The following is a 23,034-nucleotide window of genomic DNA, read 5'->3' on the forward strand; positions in this document are numbered from 1 at the left end:
TACGCTGGAAAAGAAGGAGGAAGGAAAAACCAGGGAGAGAAGTTGGATTAACCCAGTTAAAGAAAGGGGGGGAAATGAAAAGCCGGGATCTCTTGCTGTTGGCGTGTTGCTTATGCAGCCTGAGCGCACTGGGAGGTAAGCAACAAGTTGTACCACACAACATATCCACATCCAGTTATAGAGCTGTAGTAGTCATTTAATCTGTTCTTATGTGCACACTAGGCTAAAAATCCTTGTGTAGTGTGATTCACGTTGAGCAGAAAGCGTTCAGTGTATTTCCCAATTTACAAATGGAAACACTAAAGAAATGTCTTGTTATGTTCCTACGTGGATAATAACGTTTGACAGTGATTATATTTTAGTTGGAGGTGCAGAGATTCCCCTTCACTTCATCCATTACACCAATGATGTGTTTACAGTTAGCCTGGATGACAAATGCTATTTAATTTATTAGTTTGTTCACAGAGAGCATGCACTAAACAACTGCTAAGCAAGAGTTATGTACAGTATACAGTATGTCTATTAAAAAAAACAATAACACGTCACATATGCATTAATATAAAAGTTCCCAAGGTCAATGTCTTTAGTCATGTTTTAGAAAAACTGTGAACTTTTGCATTCTGACAACGGGAAGTGATGTCCATCTTTTCTGCGGCTCTGAATTGGAATGTTGTTTGTCCGTCTACAAGGCTTTCTTGAATTACAAATCAATGCAGACAGAATTAAAGGTGCATTATGTAATAAATCTAAAGCAACTGACCATAAAACCCTCCTAATATGTCACAGAGACTCAGGAATAATGTTCATATAACAAACTGAACTCACCAACAACAAAAGTACAGCCAAATATTTGCATGAAAAAAATCTTTTGCAAACTGCAAATCATGTTTTGACATGTGGCGCCACCTACTGTCATCTACCAATCATTGCAGTTAGTAGAGTCTCAGCTGCAGAGCAACCACGGGTTGCCAGTCACGTCAGAAAACGAAACCTAAAAGACCTCAGTATTTATATACATTCTTACATATGGCACCTTTAAAGCTGTAGTGTGTAACTTTCCAATATCTAGCGGTGTTTTGGCGACATACGTTACATACTGGCGCTTTGAGGTAAAAGCGATGTAAAGGTTATCAAGAATGTCTGCATACATTTTACATTGTCATCTTTCCAATTGTGTTGTATGTTGTCCCCACAATGACAATAAAGATATTTTATTGCTCTATTCTCAATGCCAAAGCAGTGAAATGGATGACTTCCTGCTCCTCAGGAAGTAGAGAGGTTTACAAATGACTCCTCTGTCCTTTATCAGTGTGACTTCAGAAAGAATAACTCCCTGAATTTGTCTCCATACAACACTCACCCTCAACTTCTACGTCTTGCATCGTCTGATCTCACTGGCCTGCTTTGCCCTTTAATTTCACCTATTTACCGAGTCATTTGAACGAGCCAGAGAGAGAGAAGGGGAAAAAAAATGCTAATTTTCTTCAGCGTTCCCCAGCCACGCCTCACTCTCGCCCATCAGCTGGGCCGACCATGCATCCCCGTGCCGAGCTAATGAGGGTGCCTCGCTGGGTGATCGTTGTCATTTATTCCCGTCAGGTCAGATCCTGCTGGGGCCAAAGCTGTGCCGAACGTGATGAATGCTGCGTCACCGGCGGAGCTGCTGATTATAAATGCCTCTAACCTTCCGACGATAGAGGAGGAGTTTTGTGTAAAAAGCGCAGCGGAAGTTAACAAATTCAAAGGCATTGCTTTGTGCCCTTGGAGCTTTCAGAATAGACGTATGGTCTTTTATTATTTGAATTTAAAAATGGGTTTTCTTACACTGTGCTGTCTGCAAAGCACATGATGAAGTCTCTTCTTTAAGGTCATCAGTGCTGAGATGGCCTTTCGTGTCCAAAGACAATACAACATATGAGTCTGTGGCAGCTCCAGACCTCAGTGTGATTGACAAGAAGGAAGATGAGTAAGCAAAAGAAAAAAGAAAAAGAAAAAGTGAACGCAATCTGCACTTTATAAGGTCATCTATTACTCTGCCAAATAATTGGTCCTGTACAACAAGTCTAGCTCTGCCAACTCCACAACTTGTTGCTCCACTCTCTCTCTCTCTCCTTACGAGCACAAATAGGAAACGAATATCCATTGACCTTGACATCAGAGTTTCTTCCAACCGTTAAAAAAACCTCACATATCAACTCACAGGAGCGTAACAGCAGACTTTCTTTGGTTACGCCAACACACAACGATTGTTTATTCCGTGTTAACGCAGCAATTTTGGGTGAGAAAAAGCTAACTTCTCTCGACGTTGTTCTCCAGATGCCACGCCAGATGAAGAGGTTCTGATAAAGAAGATCTTTACCAATTACAACTTGAAGGTCAGGCCAGCGCCCCGTCCTGAAGAGAGGGTGGTGGTCCGCGTGGGTATGATTCTGTCATCCTTCGTAGGACTGGTGAGTGGAAATAGACAATAATGTGCCTGAAAATGGCACGTTTTTGTATTATATTGTGCTGTGGATCTTACGTCTTAGCATAATTACAATAATTCCTATGACTTCCTAATACTTTGTTACTTTACTTAAGAGTTAGTCACGTATCTGTTCTATACTTTGGGCCAATTCCATCTTAACTGTCCCTCAAAACCAAGTGTTGAGGGTTATTTTGTCACTTAGAAATGGGACACCCCTTAAATGCAGATACGTCTTCAGACTGTAGGGGGCAGAATAACGCGAAAGCTGCGTCCAGTCTGTCAACTCCAAAAAAGAAGCATTTACGTCAGGATTATTTATTACGATCCGTTTGTCAGTCAAGTTATTAGGTTCTCAGTTAGTTATAAGATGATACTCAACAATACAAATACCACAACCACGGACATATTCAGCTGACAGTTACCACACACCACGGCTTATTGAGAAGTAACCGATCGCGTGTCCGCACCGGCCGCCTATTAACAAAAGATCGTAAAATAAATGTTACGTCAGTAATCCATAATATGGGCCTAAACTAAGATAATACAATGGTTTTCATCATTTTTATATCTCCATTAACAAAGAAAATACTGAATTTGTAGCGTACTCGTTTCGCTGCTTTCGGCGCCATCTTTCTTATGTGAAAACACGCAATGCATTCTGGGTAGCCCTTGCTCCCAAGGGTGGTCTCAGAAAATCTCAACATTGAGGGCGATACAGCCCTTAAACTTGCCCCTCACTGTCTCTGTTACTCGTTCCTACCAAATAAAATCAGAAGAAGAAGAAGAATTGGTAACGGTCTGTATTTATATGGAGCTGCTTTACACGACAGTTTTGCCATTTAACCATTCACAAGCTGCAGCATTGGGTTAAGTGTCTTGCTCAAGGACACACATAGACTAGCAGAGTCGGGAATTGAACCCACAACCTTTCAATTGAAAGACACCTCGTCCTAGCACTGAGCTGCCATTGCACTACTGAAAACTTGGATACTTAAGTCCAGTAAATGTCAAATATTTTAATACTTTTTCTTTAATAAAAAGTGACTTAAGTCATTTTCTGGTAAGATTTTATACTCAAGTTTCCGTTTTAGGTACTTGAAACAAGACTGAATTATACAGACTATGATCTACTGTGGAAATGCTCTGCTCAAGGTCAGTCTTACTCCAGAGAGGAAGTCACATGTAAGCTGTCGAGCTGTAACATCTTGGAAACTGACCCACTTGGATGCTTCATGCACATCTGCCCAGAACTAATCAACCGGATAAACACAGTGTTATTATTATTATTAATAACCTTCACACACATGGACATCCTGAGGGAAATTCAAGCACTTACAGGAAGTAAGTGATAGGTCATTGATGGGATACGCACTACATTTGTGTGTATGTGTGTGAGAGGTTTGAGTCAATGGCCCCCGACTCACCTCCCCCTCTGCTTCCATCCCAGCTGTCTCCCTGACATTCCACCCAGCGTTTTAAATAGCAGCCCTGGCTGTGGGACACAACGCCACCTTTGAGCTGGACAAACAGTCACGCACACATACACACACACACACACACACACACACACATCCACGAGTACTACCCGTTTCTCAGCAATCAGCTGTTTCACCCTCGTCTGTGTCATAACTACGGTGGCCTGGAAGTGCAGACCAGATCATTACACAAAACATGAAACACCTTTGCAAAATCGCTGAATACATTTTCGCTGATATGGTTCCGTCAAGTCAATCATCAGCCAGTCTTATATACCGGAGCACAACTTCCTTTTAACCTGGCTTTCAAAATAAGAGCCTCTGACTTTGTGCTTTTTCCAACTCCCATGTCAAACTTTTGCCGTAACGTTCACTGTATTAGTTAATTCTATAGAATAAAATACACATTTTAAACAACTGCCATCTTGGCAATTTATATGTTAAATATCATGTATCCTGCAACTTTATCACTTCCAGGTCACTTTTGGAACATTCCCTTTCCTTGGGGACTGTAAAAAAGTAAAAAAAAGTGTTTTGCGTTTTGTAATCATGGTTTGAACTTCCAGGCCACCGTACATAACTCTCCAGGTGACCATGTAGCAGATGTGGATGTCCGACAAATTTAAACCTGTGTGCATACAGCCATGGTTCTCAAACTGCGGTACGCGTGACACCAGTGGTACGTGAGCTTCCTTTCGTGGTACTTGGAGGAAAATAGAGAAATACTGTTCTACTGTATATGAGTAGAAATTGAATCGCACATAGCAATAGAAGAGGACGACAATGATTATATTATTGGGAATAAATCTGCCTTCCGTCCCTCAGCCTAAAAAAATATATAACAACACAGATACTTGCTTGTATCACCCCTGCAGAACATGAAGAATGAAGAAATGAGAACAATTGTTGTCATGAATCTGGTAAGTCCATTCACACGAAACCTTATCTCACACTTATCAGCACATGCTTCTTTCTGTAGGGTAAACGAGGGAAAGATGACTGTGGGATAGTAATTATTAGATTTTTACATTTTTTTTTCCACACAGGAATGGTCCGATTTCCGATTGTCGTGGAATCCTAAGGACCACGGCGGCGTAAAGGTGTTGCGCATCCCGTCCGCGAAGATTTGGCTGCCTGACATCGTCCTCATCAATAAGTAAGCAATGGTATTGACGTTCAATGATCACTATCCAAGAAAATTCAAACACAACTGCTCACTTATCTCTTTTACAGGTCCATTATGTAACATTTTAGGGGGTCCACTGGCAGACATTTAATATGCTGTCTGTAAAAGTGTATCATTAGGTTTTTACCACTATAGAATATCCATTTTATACACACACGAGGCATTGATCTTGCTTTATACAGCCTGCCATGTGGACAGAAATGTGGGCACAGTTCCCTTCTGCTTCCCCTGACAGAGTTCAGGTCATAATATATGTGTGTTTATTTAGAGTCAGAGTTGATCATTTGTACAGCCTCACCCTTACATCTCCACTCAAGGTCATAACCAGTTCCTTATGAGTATTTATTGTTTTGCTTGTGAGAAAGGGGTTTGCACTCGAGTGTAAAACTGCATTAAAGCTTTTTTAACGCACCATCACCCCCCGATATGCACTGGTCATAGCTACGTCTGCACTTTTTCCCCACTCCTACTTTACATGCCGGCGGATTACACCACCACCACCACCACCATGTACGTCAGCATCTCTTGCTGTCCGGTATTTCGTTTAAACACTGACGTATCAATTTTACTCTTCACTTCAATGGTCACCAACAAGTGATGCATTCTGCCGATGTAGACGCTTGTAAGACTTGGCGTAAAAACAGAGACCCAAAATGTCAAATTATGCAACATTCAAGGGATAGTTCGGAATTTTGGACATAAGACCTATTTTCCAACTCAGCCGGTGTGATGGAGACGTCTGGAGACGTTTTCAAGAAATTTCCTTCAGTTCTTCTAGTTGCCGAATTCGCTGGTGCTATGGCGCAAGTCAATGGTACACTTTAGCATGGTATTAGAATCACTCATACCGATTCCAAATTGCAGCCGAGGCAAATCAATTGTAACGGCAGACTATCGATGGACATATCTGCGTTGATAGAATGTTTGAAATAAAACCAACCTTGCAATTTGAAGGATTTATGTCTCAGCAGCAGCAGCAACGCGTCATACTTCCTGTTAGGCTATGGCAGCGGCGGACTGATTCCGCTGCTGCTGAGAAAGTAGCAGCGGATATACAGATATGTACATCGAAAGTCTGCCGTTACAATTGATTTGCCTCGGGTGCACTGTGGAGTCGGTATGAGTGTTTCTAATGCCATGCTAGCGTGTACCATTGACTTGAGCTAGCCATAGCACCAGCGAATTCGGTAACTAGAAGAACTGAATTAAATTTCTTGAAAATGTCTCCAGACGGGACCGTACCTATGTTCCCCTGGTCCTATGTTCCCCGCTTTGTATGTGACCGGGGAACATAGGACCCTTTCTCTAACCCTAACCCTACCCTTTTTCAAAAAAAGGGTCCCATGTTCCCCTGTCACATACAAAGTGGGGAACATAGGACCTTTTTTGGGAAAACGGGGAACATAGGACCCGGGGAACATAGGTACGACCCCCTCCAGACATCTCCATCACACCGGCTGAGTTGGAAAATAGGTCTTAAGTCCAAAATTCCAAACTATCCCTTTAAAATACTCTGTTTTACAGCTTTAAATATAAGACAGTACATACTTAGGATTTCCTTTCTTCTGCAGTGCACCACTGCTCCATTCCATTCATCAACACTAATTAGGCACTTAAGCAGCATGGTTTCCCCCCCAAAAACTTCAGCGATACACTGCTGAGCCAGCAGCAAATCACATAAACGCAAATATGCGGATACCTTCTCTCGATGAGCGTGGGATCGCATTTTAGCAGCACCTTCACAGGGACGTGGTTTTAGGAGGGCCGACATGAAGGGCACGAGCGTCTCCCCGCGATAAATCAACCGAGGCCATAAAAGCCAAACACCAGCATCCCGACAGATGACTAAATCTGCTTCTAATTGACTTGTTGTCTTTGTTGTGTCTTGTGCTGCCGGCGAGCGGAGCCCAACACTGGTTTGGTTTGCGTCCAACACTGATGCTGCACTTAGAAGTGTCCCGCGAAAATGTATAGCGTTCCTCCTATTTCACCCGTGTCAATTAAAATGTTTTAGTGGGGTCTTGCGGAAAACGGGACCGCGGCCAAGCGTTGATGTACTCGGTGGCTGCGGTCGGGGAGTCAAAAGGAGGAGAGTGCGACTGCAATAATCACACGTATGAGACTCGGTTAATGAGATTTTTGCTCACTCTGACCACAGCTTTGGCCTCGTCCGTCTTCTTATGTAAAGTCGGGCTCTACAGCACAAAACAAAGACGAAAAAATATCTCCTGATAGTGACAGCATGTGAAGATCAGAGCATTGTTAGAGTTTGAGGATCAATCCGGTCTAACCAACCTGCAAAATTATGTTTTTTCTGGCTCTAATATACCAGAATGACATCAGAAACAGGACCCACGAAGACAAAAGTAACATAATGAGATACAGCATGAGACCACATGACATATTAAAATGTATGACGTCACATACAAGAGTCAGTACAAGACGACAGGATACATCTCAAGATATGATTTGAGTACGATATGATGGAAAATAGTAAAGTTATTGAGACAAGAATGATGTTTTTGTGTGTTATTGAGCAGTAATTCCACATTAATCTTTTAGTTTATACAGTAGACTGAGAGGAGACTTTGACCAATCAAAGGACAGTTCATGTTGGATCCAGGTCCCATCAGTGGAATGACTGAGACATAAAAGACAATGGAATTGGATAGTCCGTCATTCTGTTTTGGTCTGTTCTCAAAGATGTGACGTGGATGTAGAGAGCTTTTCGTCCTGCTTTGAGTTCAGGTTTTGGGGGGAAATATCACCAGAAAATGTCAGTTTTGTGACTTATTTGTTTTCTTAGTATTGAAGAGCTAAATATATAAAGCTATTACACGTATTAGATCGACCAAATTTATGTCGCGTGTCTTGAAAACATGAGTATTTTAAACACCAGTGTGCAATTGAAACTTGACAATCGTATTTTGGCAACCCTGCTTATTATCTTTAAGAGATGTGAGGAAAAACTATGTTTTATTGTCACAAAAAGATGATCCAGTAGGAGAAAATCCTGTGGCTACTTATGTGCAAATTCAGAAAGAACCAAACTAACCACAACATCTGACATTACTGCAGCTAATGACAACTGAGGGACTAAGTCTCCAACATGCAATTGCAAGGTTTATGGTCTTAAATTTTTAATTAATCATCTCAACCTCCATTCACAGTAACGACGGAGTGTTTGACGTGGCCTTGCATGTCCACGTTCAGGTGTACAATACCGGCAAAGTCACCTGGACTCCCCCTGCATTGTACTGCAGCTCCTGTGCCGTACAGGTGGAACATCGACACACACACACACACAATCCTGAACACATTTCAAAACATATTCTTACACTTTTTATTCCTGCACCTCTGTCGGCTCCAATGACGTCCCTGTTTCTCCGCGTGTAGGTGGAATATTTCCCCTTCGACTGGCAGAACTGCACTATGAAGTTCCGCTCTTACACCTACGACGTCACAGAGATCGACCTGCAGTACGCGCTGGATCTGAAAGGCAATGAAATAAAGGAGATCCAAGTGGACGAGTCTATTGGTGGTAAGTGTGTTACTGTTTCCGAGAACCCAGTCTGGGATCTGGACATTTGCTGATAAAACCATGGCTGCCAGCAGGGGGGGAAAGGGAAAACACAGATTTAACATAATGTTTGCCAGTTTGTGTCACTGTTAGAAACCCTTTTTCTGACTGGAAACAGACGTTATATAAAGGGGGTCACTCTCCCTCATCAAAGACACCGGGGCTAGTTAGTCGACTCCTGCCTAATTTGTTGAAGTGTGTGTCACTTAATGACAATTCCAAACAAAGAAGTTCACAAAAACAAAGTCGTTTGAACTGACTGATTTGGCAGCAGAGGCCAAAATCTGTTCTCCCTTCTGTCTCTGCTGGCACCCGCACGATGGCTGTGAGAGCAAAATGTCTGTTTGCTCTGTGCTAGCGCGCTCTCAGCGAAGTACGTGTTGATAACGTGTCAACGACACATGACATAACCACACATAACATGAAGTCGGCGTCTTCTTCTGCTGTCCCTGCAGAGAGCGGCGAGTGGTTCATCAAACACACGCCGAGCAGAAAGGTGATGAGCGACGACCAGTACGAGGACATGGTCTTCTACCTGATCATCGAGAGGAAGCCGCTGTACTACGTCCTGAACATCATCCTCCCCTGCATCCTCATCACCATCATCGCCATCTTTAACTTCTACCTGCCTCCTGACGCAGGTACGTCAATAAACAGAGGAACGCATAGAAAAGTTTGTGATAAGAGCGGTAAATGTGAATTGAACCGCTACATCAGTGCTGTCTAAAACTGCTGGTGCCATTTCAGATTAGAGAGTGTGGTTTACATTGATTTTATCAAATGGTAGTTTATAGGTACTATGGTACTGCACTGAAGCATAATGCTGTGGATACAACTCTCATGCACCACCAAGAAAAGTAACAATAATCACCTTTCTGACCACAGTAAGTCATATAAAGAGAAACAATACAGGATAAAGAGTACGGAAGCCTATATGGGCCTTGTTCTTAGGTTTTGTCCAGGTGTAGAAAAGGCTAAATGTTATTTTTCCAGTATTTTTCCATTAGAACCTCACTCGTCAAAGCAATATAATCAGCATATATATTTCTATAGCAGGTCTATAAGTGGTCAAATAGTATGCAAAGTATAAAATTAGGACTTTTTGTTATGTTAAGTGTAGTGATGGAACATATAACATATATATATATAATATATATTTCTTAATGGGCCTATATATGGGGAGCTGCATATTTTCCAAATGACTTATTAAAGTATTATTCAAAAAAAAATATATATTGGCAATGGCGTTAATTGCAATTATTTTGAATATTGTTGAAGCCTCTGAAGATACCGTGGTTTCATGAATTAAAATCTCAAAAGGTGAATGGCACAGTTTTTGAGGACTTTAATGAAGCTAGAAGAAATCATGAGGAAGACCTAAGGAGAGTCCGATGTCATACGTCTCCCATTGTGGTCACACTCCAAAACACACCATGGGTATAACACAACACACTTGTCTCAGACTGTCCAAAGAAAGAGGCAGTTATTCCCAACAGATTCGCAAAAACTGCAAAAAAAAAAGTGTGTTCAATTTATTTCAGCCGCTGTGCTTTTTGTTTTCATTTTTTCTTGTTCCTGATTGTGGGACATCTCAAGGTCTGCTCTCCTGCACCATCTGCAGACATGCGTGCATGACCATAAAGTATCATCATCTCCACACATACACTATGCCACTCATACATATTAAGTCAAGGACATTAAAGTAATATGCCAATAGTTTTTGTTTTTTTTGTTTTGGAATCTGATCAATCATTTTAATCACTGCACTTTCTTGTATTAACTTCTCTGCAGAGACATGCACCTCAGACATTTTGCATATTCTGCTTTCTTTACTCACTGGAGAAGCCTGCACGGCTCTGATGTTCACTGGTTTGTCAGTGTCGTTAAACTCCAGTCTGAGGTTAACTCCAAGCACAGGAAATACAAATTAAAAAACGTTATGCTCGTCCCTACCAGGTGAAAAAATGGGCCTGTCCATCAACGTCCTGCTGACCCTAACCGTGTTCCTGCTGCTGCTGGCTGACAAGATCCCAGAGACGTCACTGGGCGTCCCCATCATCGTCAACTACATCATGTTCACCATGATCCTGGTCACGTTCTCCGTCATCCTCAGCGTGGTCGTCCTCAACCTGCATCACCGCTCGCCCAACACCCACATGATGCCCATGTGGGTCCGCAGGGTGAGCTCCTTCCCTCCCAGATACAAACCGTAAACGTGCGAATTCAAACTTCGGCATATTTTCATCCTTGAGATTTATTGGTCGTCGCTTGAAGACGCACTTTGTCATACGCAGTCGTAAAATATGATTTGTTCTCCAGAGATGGATCAAACCCACGATGGCCTTTACAGTGCGATGTAGTAGAATGACTGAATGCTGTCATTTCACCGGTGCCAAAGTTTGGTTAATACATAAAGGCTGCATATAGTTTATGTATTTATTTATGATATTAGTCGGGTAAACACATTTTAATGATGACAATTTGTAATTATTCAACTAAATGACTGGTAAATAGGTTATTAAGAGGAAAATATTCAACTAATGCAGCATTAATCTTAGGAATCAGACCTTTAATCCTGTAACACATAACTGTCAAAATGTTTTGTTGCTTATTGTATCCATAAAATGACAAGAAAATGTCCTTTTTCCAGAATAACTTTCAATCTGGCAGTTATTTCCAATGTTAAAATAATGTATTATCAATTTAAAATGAAGAAAAACAAAAGGTTGTATTTAGAAAAACCACTACAGTTGTACACAAACTCCAGATTTAGCCAGAAACAGGCTTTAAAAAAAATGGAAACAATGTACAGGCGTTTTTCCAACTCTCTCCTCTCTGGTGACAAAGACACTGATTCTTCTTCGACTTCCTGCAACAGCTCGAGTGAAATTACCGTAATCAACCACGCAACTTCTCAGCTTTCACGTAATTACGGTAATGCAAAGTGCACTTGTTAAAGGGTTAAATGTGTTCAACGCCAGAGCAAAAATCCCAATGAAAAATATGGGAAACTATTATTATTCAAATTATTATTCAAAAATGACATTCAGTGTGTTCACGAGCTGTGATAAAAGTAGAAAATACAAAAAAAAAAAACAGAACAATGTGGACAAGTCCATCAAAGTCTAGTTAAGCTCACGCTAATTTCATAAATGAAGATAACAGTAGTTTAGGTTCAGACTGGTCTCCTGATTCAAGTCGACACAGACCTGAACATCCTTAACGTCACGTTACACCATTAACCTCCATGAGAAGCTGTTGCCCTCGCTGCACATTACGTGAGGGTAATTACAGGACGTGAGCAGCAGCAGCCTCCAGACTTTCCTCACGCTGTCCGGCAAAGACACAGCTGATGTATGGGGTTTTTAATGGGAACTGGACTGGAATTGGTTCAGAGTTGACAAAGGACAAAGGAACACTGCAGGTTCATTTACTTTTCCTTCAGACGATCCGTGCGGGTATGAAAGATTTGTGGACAGAACTTGAGTCTTGAGCTCATTCCTTGACCCCATAACTCCTGGTAACACTGTGCCGTAATGCTTTTTAATTATACACAGTCTCTGGATCCCCTGCTGACCATTTAACACACACTAACATGCTATTTTGGCAGCATCTTTCTGCAGACACATTTACGGCACCTGCGAGTCTATTACTTTAGCTTTAAGGGCACGGGATGTTCGCTCCGATAATGAATGAATGTCATTGTCTTTATCCATTTGGTGTAAGTGGATGTCAAGCGCAATATCGGTTGCCCTCTGAGCTCCTTAGGTTTGACCTTGATGTCACTTTGGATTCTCTCCGTGACTGTGAGAGTGCGTTATGTTCCGCACAGACAGAAAAAGGAACCGGTGATAGTGGAGTAACAGCGTATAGAACGGGGTCTTTGTGGATTAAATGGATTCTTCCTGGATATACTTGCCTCTCTTAGAAATAGAATTACATCTCATGAAGTACAAAGGTGTGAGAGAAATCTCTTTCTTATTGGCCAGAATGAGGAAGAATGAATTAATGTATGTATTAAAAACAGATTTTAAATATAAGGTCCACAAGGGCTCAAAATGGGTGGTAACATGGTCGAATTGAACAAAATTATATATTATATATATATCCAAAATTATATATATATATATATATTTATATTTATATATATATATATATATATACACACATATGTATATATATATATATATATATACATATATATATATATATATACATATACATAGATATATACATATACATATATACACATATACATACATATATACATATATATACACATATACATACATATATACATATATACATACATATATACACATATACATATACATATATATACACATATACATACATATATATACACATATACATACATATATACATATATATACACATATACATACATATATACACATATACATACATATCTACATATATATACACATACACATATATGTATGTATATGTATATATATATATATACTTATACATAAATATATATACATATATATACACATATATATACATATACACATATACATAAATATATCCATGTATACACATATGTATACATATACACACATATACATACATATAACATATGTATGTATATATACATATACATGTATATATATATATACACATATACATACATATATACATACATACATGTGACAGTCTGATGAACTCATATTTATTTTAAACATAAAAACTGACACCTGCACAATTTTCAAGCAGCTTTTGTGATGATTTTCTGATGAAGTTATCTTTTCAAACTGAAATATTCTCTTCACATCTTTGCGATATAGGAACAGTGCCACGAGCGGTCGCAGTCCGAGTCAGTCGGTTATTATTCATATGTTCATGCTCTTGTTGCCTCAAGAAAACACACGCACGGTATTCTTTAGTGACAGACACAGGAAAAATATAATCACAACTGTTTGTTTACATGAAGACTCAAGGGCATCATTAATTATTCAATTAAGATATTTTGTATTTTTACCCCCCATGTGTCGTCTCAGGGCATTTTTATTTAAATTACCTCTCAAAGTTAGAGTCTGGTGATAGAATTTGAAAACTATAAATGTATGACCCATGTCAATTGTCCCAATGTTTATTTCAAGGATTTTACAGTGGCAAACGGTGCATAATCCTAACTCTATAATGTATATTAATAGAATGATTAAGACTCTGAAAGACTAAACTTAAACAGACTTTCTGTCACGTTAAGAAAATAAGTAAGAATACTCATCATGACTAGTTGCAAAAAAGAACTTCTTTTTTACAAAATCCTCAAATTCTCCACACATCCAGACTCCTTAAGATCCCCAAAGTCACGAAGCGCCGACAAATTAATCTGGAAATATTTCTACGTACGCAGGAGAAGAGGGTAACGAGGATCTTTACATCATTTCTTATAAATTAATTTTGAAAAAGAAGTGTGCTCTTTTCCTCGCCAGTGGAATATTATTGACATCCATCTGTCAATACAGGCAAAGCCAAGACTTATTTCAAAAAGATGGATCCACACAGACAGCATTTGACATCAACAAAGTCTTTAATGTCTCCTTAAAGATGATTAAAGCACCACAAACACACAGAGTGTGGCGTTGTCCAGTCCAGCTACAGTCCAGTTGTTTACTGAGAAGCTCCACTGGAGCGTCCACAGTCTGTGGAGTCTTTACTCAAGGACACCTTGAGAGTCGACAGTGAGGAATTGGACAGCATTAGCCATTTTGGTTTCACTACCACCCACATCCTTCAGCTGCAACTGTTCAAAGGTTATCTCCACTGCTCATTTTCAACATTTTTGAGTAATTCCTCAGCCTTAATAGGCAAAAAACAGGGGGCAAAATGCATTTCAGCTTTTACCATAAATCATGAAAGCGTGAAAACAAGAAGTCCGGACAAATGGGTTTTTAATACCAGGAAAGGCGGTGGATGTTGGGAAGTCTGTGCGAGCCAACTCGGACTCAAAGTGGGAAGTATTCTCTGGGCAGAAAACACAAATGGGTGTTTGACTTCATCTTTCCTCCTCTCCTCTCTAGATCTTCATCCACATGCTTCCTCCCTATCTCTGCATGCTGCGGCCCAAAGTGGAAACCCCTCTGTGCCTGGAACTCTCGCCGCGCAAGGAGAAATACAAGATCTGCATCAATAAAGCGGCGGACGAGTACTTCATCCGCAAACCAGACACCTCCATCTTGTTCCCGCGGCCTAACAGGTGAGACCTGACGTGATAAACGCTGCGCACAGGAGCAGTGCAATCCAATACACGGTGCTGTTAAAGTATGGCATTTTAGGTAGACATTCATCCACTAAAATATGAAAGAAAATCATTTTTAAAATGATGTTTTTTGCCAGTATTTTGTGGGTCATTCCATCGGTGTGATATGAGGCTGATTTTAGAAGCATGAAAAGCAGGTTCAGGCACATTTTTTACTGTGCTGTCCATTACATATCCTCATCGAGGCGACTCCATATTCACGCCTGACAATCATAATCCACCATATCCGACTTTCTCTACACGGCGTAGTTGTGGTAAAGCGCTAACCTCTTGCAACAGAAGTGATTAAAAACACATTAAACTGTCAGAGAGCAACAATGGCGCTTTAAAGTGAAATCCAGTCGTTTCTGTCATGTCCCTTTTTTTTTTTTTTTAGTATTCATAGAATTCCATGTTTAATTCTGTGTCGCACGTTATCTTTGAAGTCAGCTGCCGAGCTCCCTGGTTTTTTCCCCAGCTTGCATTTTCTTTCTTTTTTCTCTTCTTTCTTGAGCAAAGTAAACTCTCGTTGTGCATTAGAAAACATTGCCAGGCATCGCTGTTGCATCAAATATGGGAAGACAGGAATTTTAGTACACAATATAAGTGATACGCCTTTAAGCAAACGCACTCGGGACGTCTTCTTAAAAGTCACCGTCATATTACGCGTAAATATTACAGTGTCGTTTTTTTTTTATGAGTTTGCGGTAAAACCTGAACTTGCTGCCAAAATGCAGGTCGCTGTTGCAAGCCAAGAACTTAACAGGAAGCAGGAGTCATGTGAGACATAAAAACACCCTGACCTTTGGTGTTGACTGTGACTGGGATTGAAGTCAGGTAATGGGAAAGTTTCAAACTCACAGTATACACAAGTTTGGGGTCACTTAGAATTGTCTTTAAGGAAAAGCATGAATATAACATTAAAGCTCACATAGAGTGGTCCTGTTGCACATATATGTGAGTTAAGGATGTCTTACATACATGAACTTGTTTTTATGGTCAAAAACCTCCTAATTGCTGTAAACGAGCCAATTTTCTGACGCTGTTGCCCAGCCGCGATATTTCAGACTCAACTCTCACCCCGGCTTCCCAACTGTCTTGTGATTGGCCAGTACCCGGAAGTGACATATTCAGCACACCCGCTCTGAGAAGCACAGCTCCCCCCTCTGGAAAAGTGGATGCACTGCTCCTCATTATCAATACATTCTTTTTAAAAATAGCTTCTTCACGACTCCCCGCCGCAGTCCCTTTTATGACTTTGACCCAGAGTCAGAAGACACTGTCGCTCGTGAAACACCTCCACAACGGACGTTATTCTTTTTCTGCGGTTCAATGTACGCAACCGGATGTGCCCGGACTAGTGCCCGGAGCAGGACGATCGGCTGTTCCGGAGAACCGCTGTTTACGTAACCGGACCGGGTTTTCTCAGAGATCTCGCTGAGCCCCGAGATTACAATAAAACACCGCGTTCTCAGCAATGGCTGAACTGTTTGTTTAGAACCTTCAGGGCTTCATAAACAAGGTAATGACGCAGATACACACTAAAAAAAAACCAGCGTTAATGGAACTTCTGGTCCAGGTCCGCTTTAAATGAATCAGAAATACTCTCTCTATACATTGTTAATGTGGTAAAAGACTATTCTAGCTGCAAACGTCATTAGAAGGCTATTGCATGATTAGAAAACCCTTGAAAACCCTTGTGCAGTTATGTTAGCACAGCTGAAAACAAAAGGGCAACATGATTATTTTGAATAAAAAAAAAATATATATTTCCATGAAGGTGTAGAAAAATGATATTTAGACCTTAGATCCCAAACATCCCCCCCCTCCCTCCCTCCCTCCCTCCCCCAGTGAAACTCACAGAGTGATGAGCTTCATTACAGGTTTTACAGAGCGCTGCTCCTGGAGCTGATGAGTAAGGAGCTGGAGTCGGGCCAACGTTGGCACACAAACTGGTGACAAACTGTTCTATCAGTATCTAACCATGCTTTGGACACAGGAAACAGATGACCTTGGTCGGGGTAGACTTGGACATCGACAGCTACTGTGGGGACACGGACGACGAGCTTGCATCCCTGCTGCTGCTGCTGCTGCTGCTCTATTAATACACCCCCAAAACTCCTCAAAGCGTTGCGTAGCTGCCTCCCCCCCTCCCTCCCCTCCCTCCTTCTCCATCCTTCACCTCCTGTGAGAACTGAAGTATATCCAGAGGGGAGAGACAAGAGGCAGCCAGAGAATCGTTGCTAAAATAATAATGACCTGTGCAAATCGACTCTGACACATTAGAGCGGGACACTTGGTGTCTAGGTGAAAGAAAGGGTGATGGGGGAAGGATGGGGGGAAGGATGGGGGGGTGCTCTATTAGTGCAATGTGATGAGACAGCAGTATCTCTCGAGTCAGTCCACACACACACACACACACACACACACACACACACACACCATTCTTAATTGGGTTTAGTGCATGTCTTGGCAGCAGATGCAGCCAGTTTTAGTTGAATTAGTCTCCCGAATAGTCGTTTACTTCTCGCTGATGAAGTGCTACTTTGAGCCACACTGGAGCACAAAAGAAGGGAGGAAGGGTTAAGAGGCCAGATTGTGTCCCTGCCTCCCTTTCTTGTGTGTGTGTGTGTGTGTGTGTGTGTGTGTGTGTGTCTATCTACATGATGAGGCCACCTCTCTCAGGTCACAGCCTCCTCACCTGCCACACTCGCAGGAGCAGCAGCAGCGATGGCAGCGCTGCATTGTAAAGCCCCGGGAATTCCTGCGCTGAATACCAAGCAGCTCTCCTTTTTTTTTTTTTCTATTTTTTTCTTTTTCCTGGCCTGCCTGTGAGGTCAAAACCCCACCGTTTCGTGTTACCCGGTAGACATGATGCCAGACTGCCCTCTGGTGTCGAGCCGCCTGACCTACAACTCGTTCTCACTGGGGTTCAGCTTTTTGTCAGTATAGCGCTCTAAAAGTGGAGGAGGTGGTTAATTCTCAAGGTGTTTCGTGAGCAAAGAGATTGCAGTTCTGAAAAAGCCAAGGCTGTTAGAAGAGAGATTTTGCAAAATGAATTAAAGGGATCTTCTGTATAATATAGTTTACTGTGACGTTATGGGAATCATATGATAGTGCACACATACAAAAGGCAATGCATCATTCTTCTATTGTTCATGTGTGCAACTATGCATTACTAAGACTATTTAACTACTGTCATCTTATTTACAACCAGGCTGCTTTGCAGCTCGCGTCGTAAAAGACGACGGTCAACACCTCCACAGTGAGACCGGGAGGTTATTCTTTCATTTCTTTTTCGCAAGGTCATTTCTCAACTCGGTCGCCTGCGTCATCACTGCTGCATCACTACTTATTGTTACAGTGAGACTCAGACCTGAGGGGGGGTTTCGCGCCTCCCCTACTGGAAGCAACCAGTGGAAATCTGTCAATGTCATTGCTCAAGGACACGCTGCACCACTGTGCATGGAAATGCGGCAGAAAACATCACGGCGCAAATCACCGACTGGTAATCGTTCGACTTGGTTTTAAAGCAAACACTTTGCATCATATATATTAACATATTCAGAGGGTTTTGCTGCTATAACATTGTTCTATTTTGACCACTATTCAGAGGTATGAGCACTGTGCGAAATACAGGGAGCTAGACCCCTGAAAGCCTCAAATACAACATTTAAGGGGGGTCTAAACATGTTACAGTGTAATTGGAAAGCATGTTTTTTTCCTAAAGATTGTTTTACATTTATGATCTACATACATAATACACTTTGCATGCTTTCTTATCCTTTATGACAAGACAAAATGTCAATTATTTTATTTCTAACTGTGTATTTTTAATGTTTTAATTATTTGCTTTCCAAATGGCGATGTGGAAAAGGCCCACACAAGCCCACATATGACAGGGAAGATAGCCAATACTGCGGGGTGGCACCTGGGGTGGTGAAAACAGTATTGTGCAACAAATGGGAGATGGGACCACCCCCTGATTATTAATGGGCATTTCGCACACTGGGTATGAGCATGATATTTGTCAAAGGGAGATAAGGAGAGAGTGTAGTGATCCCTTCATTCTTTTAAACAATGTGAGAACCGCTTTGCTGACAATGTGACTCGTGCTGTTCCCCATATACTGCATTTTTGAATACTTGATAGTTTTACCGTTTCACTATTGCATACTTTTGATTTTCTTTATGTCCGCTATGTGAGTGACAAAAATAGGACGATATAGGTGCCAAGAAATTCCTCCCAGCTTCCCCTTCGCAACTCCACTGGTAACTGAAGGCAAAACAAGTAAACACAGAGACAAGCACACGCTCGTACACGTACTGTACACACTCTACGGAGACATTCTCAGCCAGAAGAGCCCAGTCAGCAGAAGCAGAGCGGTGACTCCCTCACTGGCAGAGTGTGAGCCCATGCAGGGAGCTCCTCTGACCTTCTCTTTATCTCCCCCCCCCCCCCTCCACCACCTCCACCACCTCTGAATGACAAAAGAGTGCGAAACAGACACGTAGACCGGCTCAGACAAGCATTACTATTTTACAGCTTTTAATTACAGCGCACTCACACACATGTGTCACTTTAGCGCTCCATGGTGGACGTGCCGCCCGGTGCCCGTTGCGGGTTTTTTTGGAAGACGCCAACCGCAGAGGTCTGTCGCGCTAATGCGACGGTGACATTGTGTCCGCCATACTTGAGCGCACGCTGTCCAACCAAATTAACGTTGACGTTTGTAGCGTTTGAGCATCAATGCTTGAATGTGATTTATCTGGCTCCTTTCTTCACCTTCAAACTCCAGCTGAAACCCAACACTGCTTGTTCTCTTTAACCGTTGATTTTGGAATGATTTCAAAATGCACTTTTCTCTATTTGGGTTCTTTTTACTTGTTTTTATTTGCTGTATATGTGAGGTGACCTTGATTTTCCATATGTAACGTTATGTTGTTTTGTGATGTGCAGGTTTCAGCCAGAGGGCATGTGTACTGACCTAAGGAAATTCATTGATGGCCCCAGTAGCTATCTTTCATTACCTGATGATCTGAAGTCAGCCATGGAAGCCATTACTTATATCGCAGAAGCCCTGCAGGCGGAGAAGGACTATGAAGCTGTAAGTTCTTTTTTTTTTTTTTGGGATATCGGGCCAATTCCAATTCCTATCTTAACCCTCAATCTTAACTGGCCCTCAAAACCAAGAGTTGAGGGTTATTTTGTCACTTAGAAATGGGACACCCCTTAAATGCCGATACGTCTTCAGACTGTAGGGGGCAGAATAACGCGACAGCTCGGCCAGTCTGTCAACTCCAAAAAAGAAGAAGAAGAACACATTTACGTCACAATTATTTATTACGATCCGTTTGTCAGTCAAGTTATTAGGTTGTCAGTTAGTTATAAGATGATACTCGTACAAATACCACAACCAATATTATTCCGCACCGGTCGGCTATTGACGGCGTAAAATAAAAATAAATGTTACGCAACAATGACGTCAGTAATCCATAACATGAGCCTAAACTAAGATAATACAATGTTTTTTATTGTTATATCTCTATCAACAAAGAAAATACTTCATTTGTAGCGTACTCGTTTCGCTGCTTTCGGCGCCAACTTTGTTATGCCAAAACGCGCAATGCATTCTGGGTAGTCCTTGGTCCCAAGGGTGGTCTCGGAAAATCTCAATATTGAGGGCGATGCAGCCCTTAAACTTGGCCCTCAACTTAATTTTTCTGGGAATCGGGACAGCACTTGCGGGAGCGCGCATTTTTGAGATTGAGGGTTAAAGCAAGGAATTGGAATTCACCCATCATCTCATGTTCCCGTCCTTAATCTAATATTTTCTTCTCCACCGTTTATTTTTACCCTCCACATCATCTGCCCCGTCTTCCCATCGCCCACATCGTCCAGCTGAAGGAGGACTGGCAGTACGTGGCTATGGTGGTGGACCGCATGTTCCTCTGGATCTTTGTCGTCTTCACCACCGTGGGAACCTTGGCCATCTTCGCCATCGCCCGCTTTAACCACACACCCACTAACCCGTTTTAAACCCATGTAAGGCATTTTCATTCTGTGTGTCGTTCACCATTGGACCATTGGCGAACCTGAACCTCAGATTCCTTCCACTGCCGGTTTAGCCACTTCAGTAGTTGAGTCTCTAATCGATTTAAAATGCAGCCTGAACCATAGAGCCCACACTGACAAAACTCTCTATCCATGTCCATTTGTTTTCAAATGTAAACATTATCGACTGCATATAAAAATGGACAAAATGCGATCCTGGCTCCCGTTGGATGACATCAGCCGTCAATCACACCGCTGTCCGCTCACATGTGCCAAGCTTTATTTGTCTATTTTCCTCTGAATTAGAGTATAATTTACAAAATAATTCACATCATGCTCGATTGAAGAACACCAGAAACTTACTGACTGAGACTATTAACTCCCTTACAGTTGGACGATTTTCCATTCGGAGTCTGCTGTCGTACTTCCTAAGGTAAACACAAAGCACTGGTGCTTCCACTGCAGAGCTAATATGACGGCCCTTGAAGGTGACACAGTGCATCGTGTATTGCCATGTTTAAAGGTGCATTATGTAAAAAATCTAAAGCAACTGGCCTTAAAAATCCTCCTAATATGTCACAGAGACTCAGGAATAACGTTCATATAACAAACTGAACTCACCACCAACTACAGTGCAGACAAAATATTTGCATAAAAAAGTAGAGTCTCAGCTGCTGAGCAACCACGGGTTGCCAGTCACGTCAGAAAACGAAACCTAAAAGACCTCGGAATTTTGAATTTGAATGTAGTAACCGTTTTTGGCCACATTCTTACATATGGCACCTTTAACATTGTGCATGCAATAATGTACTCAACTGAGTGTGTGACTGAAATTAATGTCAAAATCAAAGCAGGCAAAAATCTGCAGGTACCATTTTAAAGATTTACACCCAAGTTAAAGGACATGTAGATTTAATATATGTATTTTGAGAATATCGTGCCATTTGACCGCTTGAAATTCATTGGAATTTAGGATACCATCAAGTGCTCAAGAGTTGATCAACTGCAGTAAAACACATTGAAATGCGCTGAAACAAGAACAGGAACCAAGAAAGGTGTCGATGATTTTATGAAGTATAACCGCCATGTATCTTAATTTATCCGGTGTGTGTTTTTTTTTTTAGTATATAGTTACTGTGAGACTCTCGGGTTTGAAGAGTGTAGATCCAGTGTTTGATACTCATATGTGGTGTTAACACATAAACACCAAGTCCAACCAGATGCTATAATGAGCAGGCTGTATGCCTTTCATTTCCCTGTGTCAGAATGTGCTGGAGCGTGGCACATGCTTTGTGGATATTTTTGCAACCACGCTAATCCTCTTTGTATTTTGGGCACTGGTGTATGTGTGTGTGTGCGGAGTGCAGAGCAGCAGCACGCCAACGCAACTCAAACTCAACAGTTGCACCAACAGACTACAGACCACCTTTTTCCTGGAGACGCACAACACGTGACCCGTGACAGAATTACACACCTGCTCTTTTAATTATGTGTTTTCAGTTGTTTTTTTTTAAATAAAGCTCTGAGAGATGAATTTTAAAAAGCTCCATCTGTTGATGTCGTGAGAGTTTTTGACCCCCGTACTCCATCACCTGCCCTCACTGCTATTATTAACAGCTGAGCGGACACTGCCCGCATGGGCTTCCCTGATATTTCCCTGCGTGGATACACTCATGCATGCACGCATGCGGTGTGTGTCAGCTGAGGAATTTGAAGCCTGAGAGTCTCAGGCAGCTCACCGTGGAGACGGTGCTGATAGTGCTTCAGTAAAACAGACCGCGTGTCATTGCCGCACACCCATTTACTTTCATTTCTATCCACAGCTTATTATCTCTCGCTCTCTTTGACCTTGCGTGCAACCGTAGCATCGAGGCAGACGGGGCTGCTCGACAGATGCACGAAAAACACCAAGGGGGCCCTTCGTTCTGACTGATGTATTTATACTAGGAGTGGCGTGTGGCGGCATGCAGGAGGGCAAGTGCGAGACATTATTCTCCTCTCAAC

The 23,034-nt window shown here is 41.7% G+C and overlaps 1 protein-coding gene across 1 annotated transcript; it reads left to right on the forward strand.

The window, feature by feature from the left end:
- On the forward strand, nt 1–22,502 carry chrnb1 (cholinergic receptor, nicotinic, beta 1 (muscle)). The gene is made up of 11 exons (XM_083910241.1): nt 1–135; nt 2,317–2,450; nt 4,818–4,862; nt 4,989–5,098; nt 8,299–8,407; nt 8,525–8,669; nt 9,164–9,349; nt 10,665–10,888; nt 14,759–14,934; nt 19,936–20,083; nt 20,878–22,502. Exons 1-11 carry the CDS (start codon nt 75–77, stop codon nt 21,013–21,015), a joined length of 1,476 nt encoding a protein of 491 aa, XP_083766367.1. The 5' UTR covers nt 1–74; the 3' UTR covers nt 21,016–22,502.
- Nucleotides 22,503–23,034: the final 532 nt, after the last annotated feature.

This window comes from Microchirus variegatus (assembly GCF_963457635.1).
Source record: "Microchirus variegatus genome assembly, chromosome: 2".
Classification (NCBI taxonomy): Eukaryota; Metazoa; Chordata; class Actinopteri; order Pleuronectiformes; family Soleidae; genus Microchirus; species Microchirus variegatus.

What these genes read in the sequence shown, in the direction of transcription:
- chrnb1 (XM_083910241.1), top strand. Translation starts at nt 75, where the DNA reads ATGAAAAGCCGGGATCTCTTGCTGTTGGCGTGTTGCTTATGCAGCCTG. An exon ending in GCAGCTCCTGTGCCGTACAG is followed by an intron (nt 8,408 to 8,524) that starts GTGGAACATCGA and finishes CTCCGCGTGTAG; the next exon opens with GTGGAATATTTCCCCTTCGA. An exon ending in TGCCCATGTGGGTCCGCAGG is followed by an intron (nt 10,889 to 14,758) that starts GTGAGCTCCTTC and finishes TCTCCTCTCTAG; the next exon opens with ATCTTCATCCACATGCTTCC.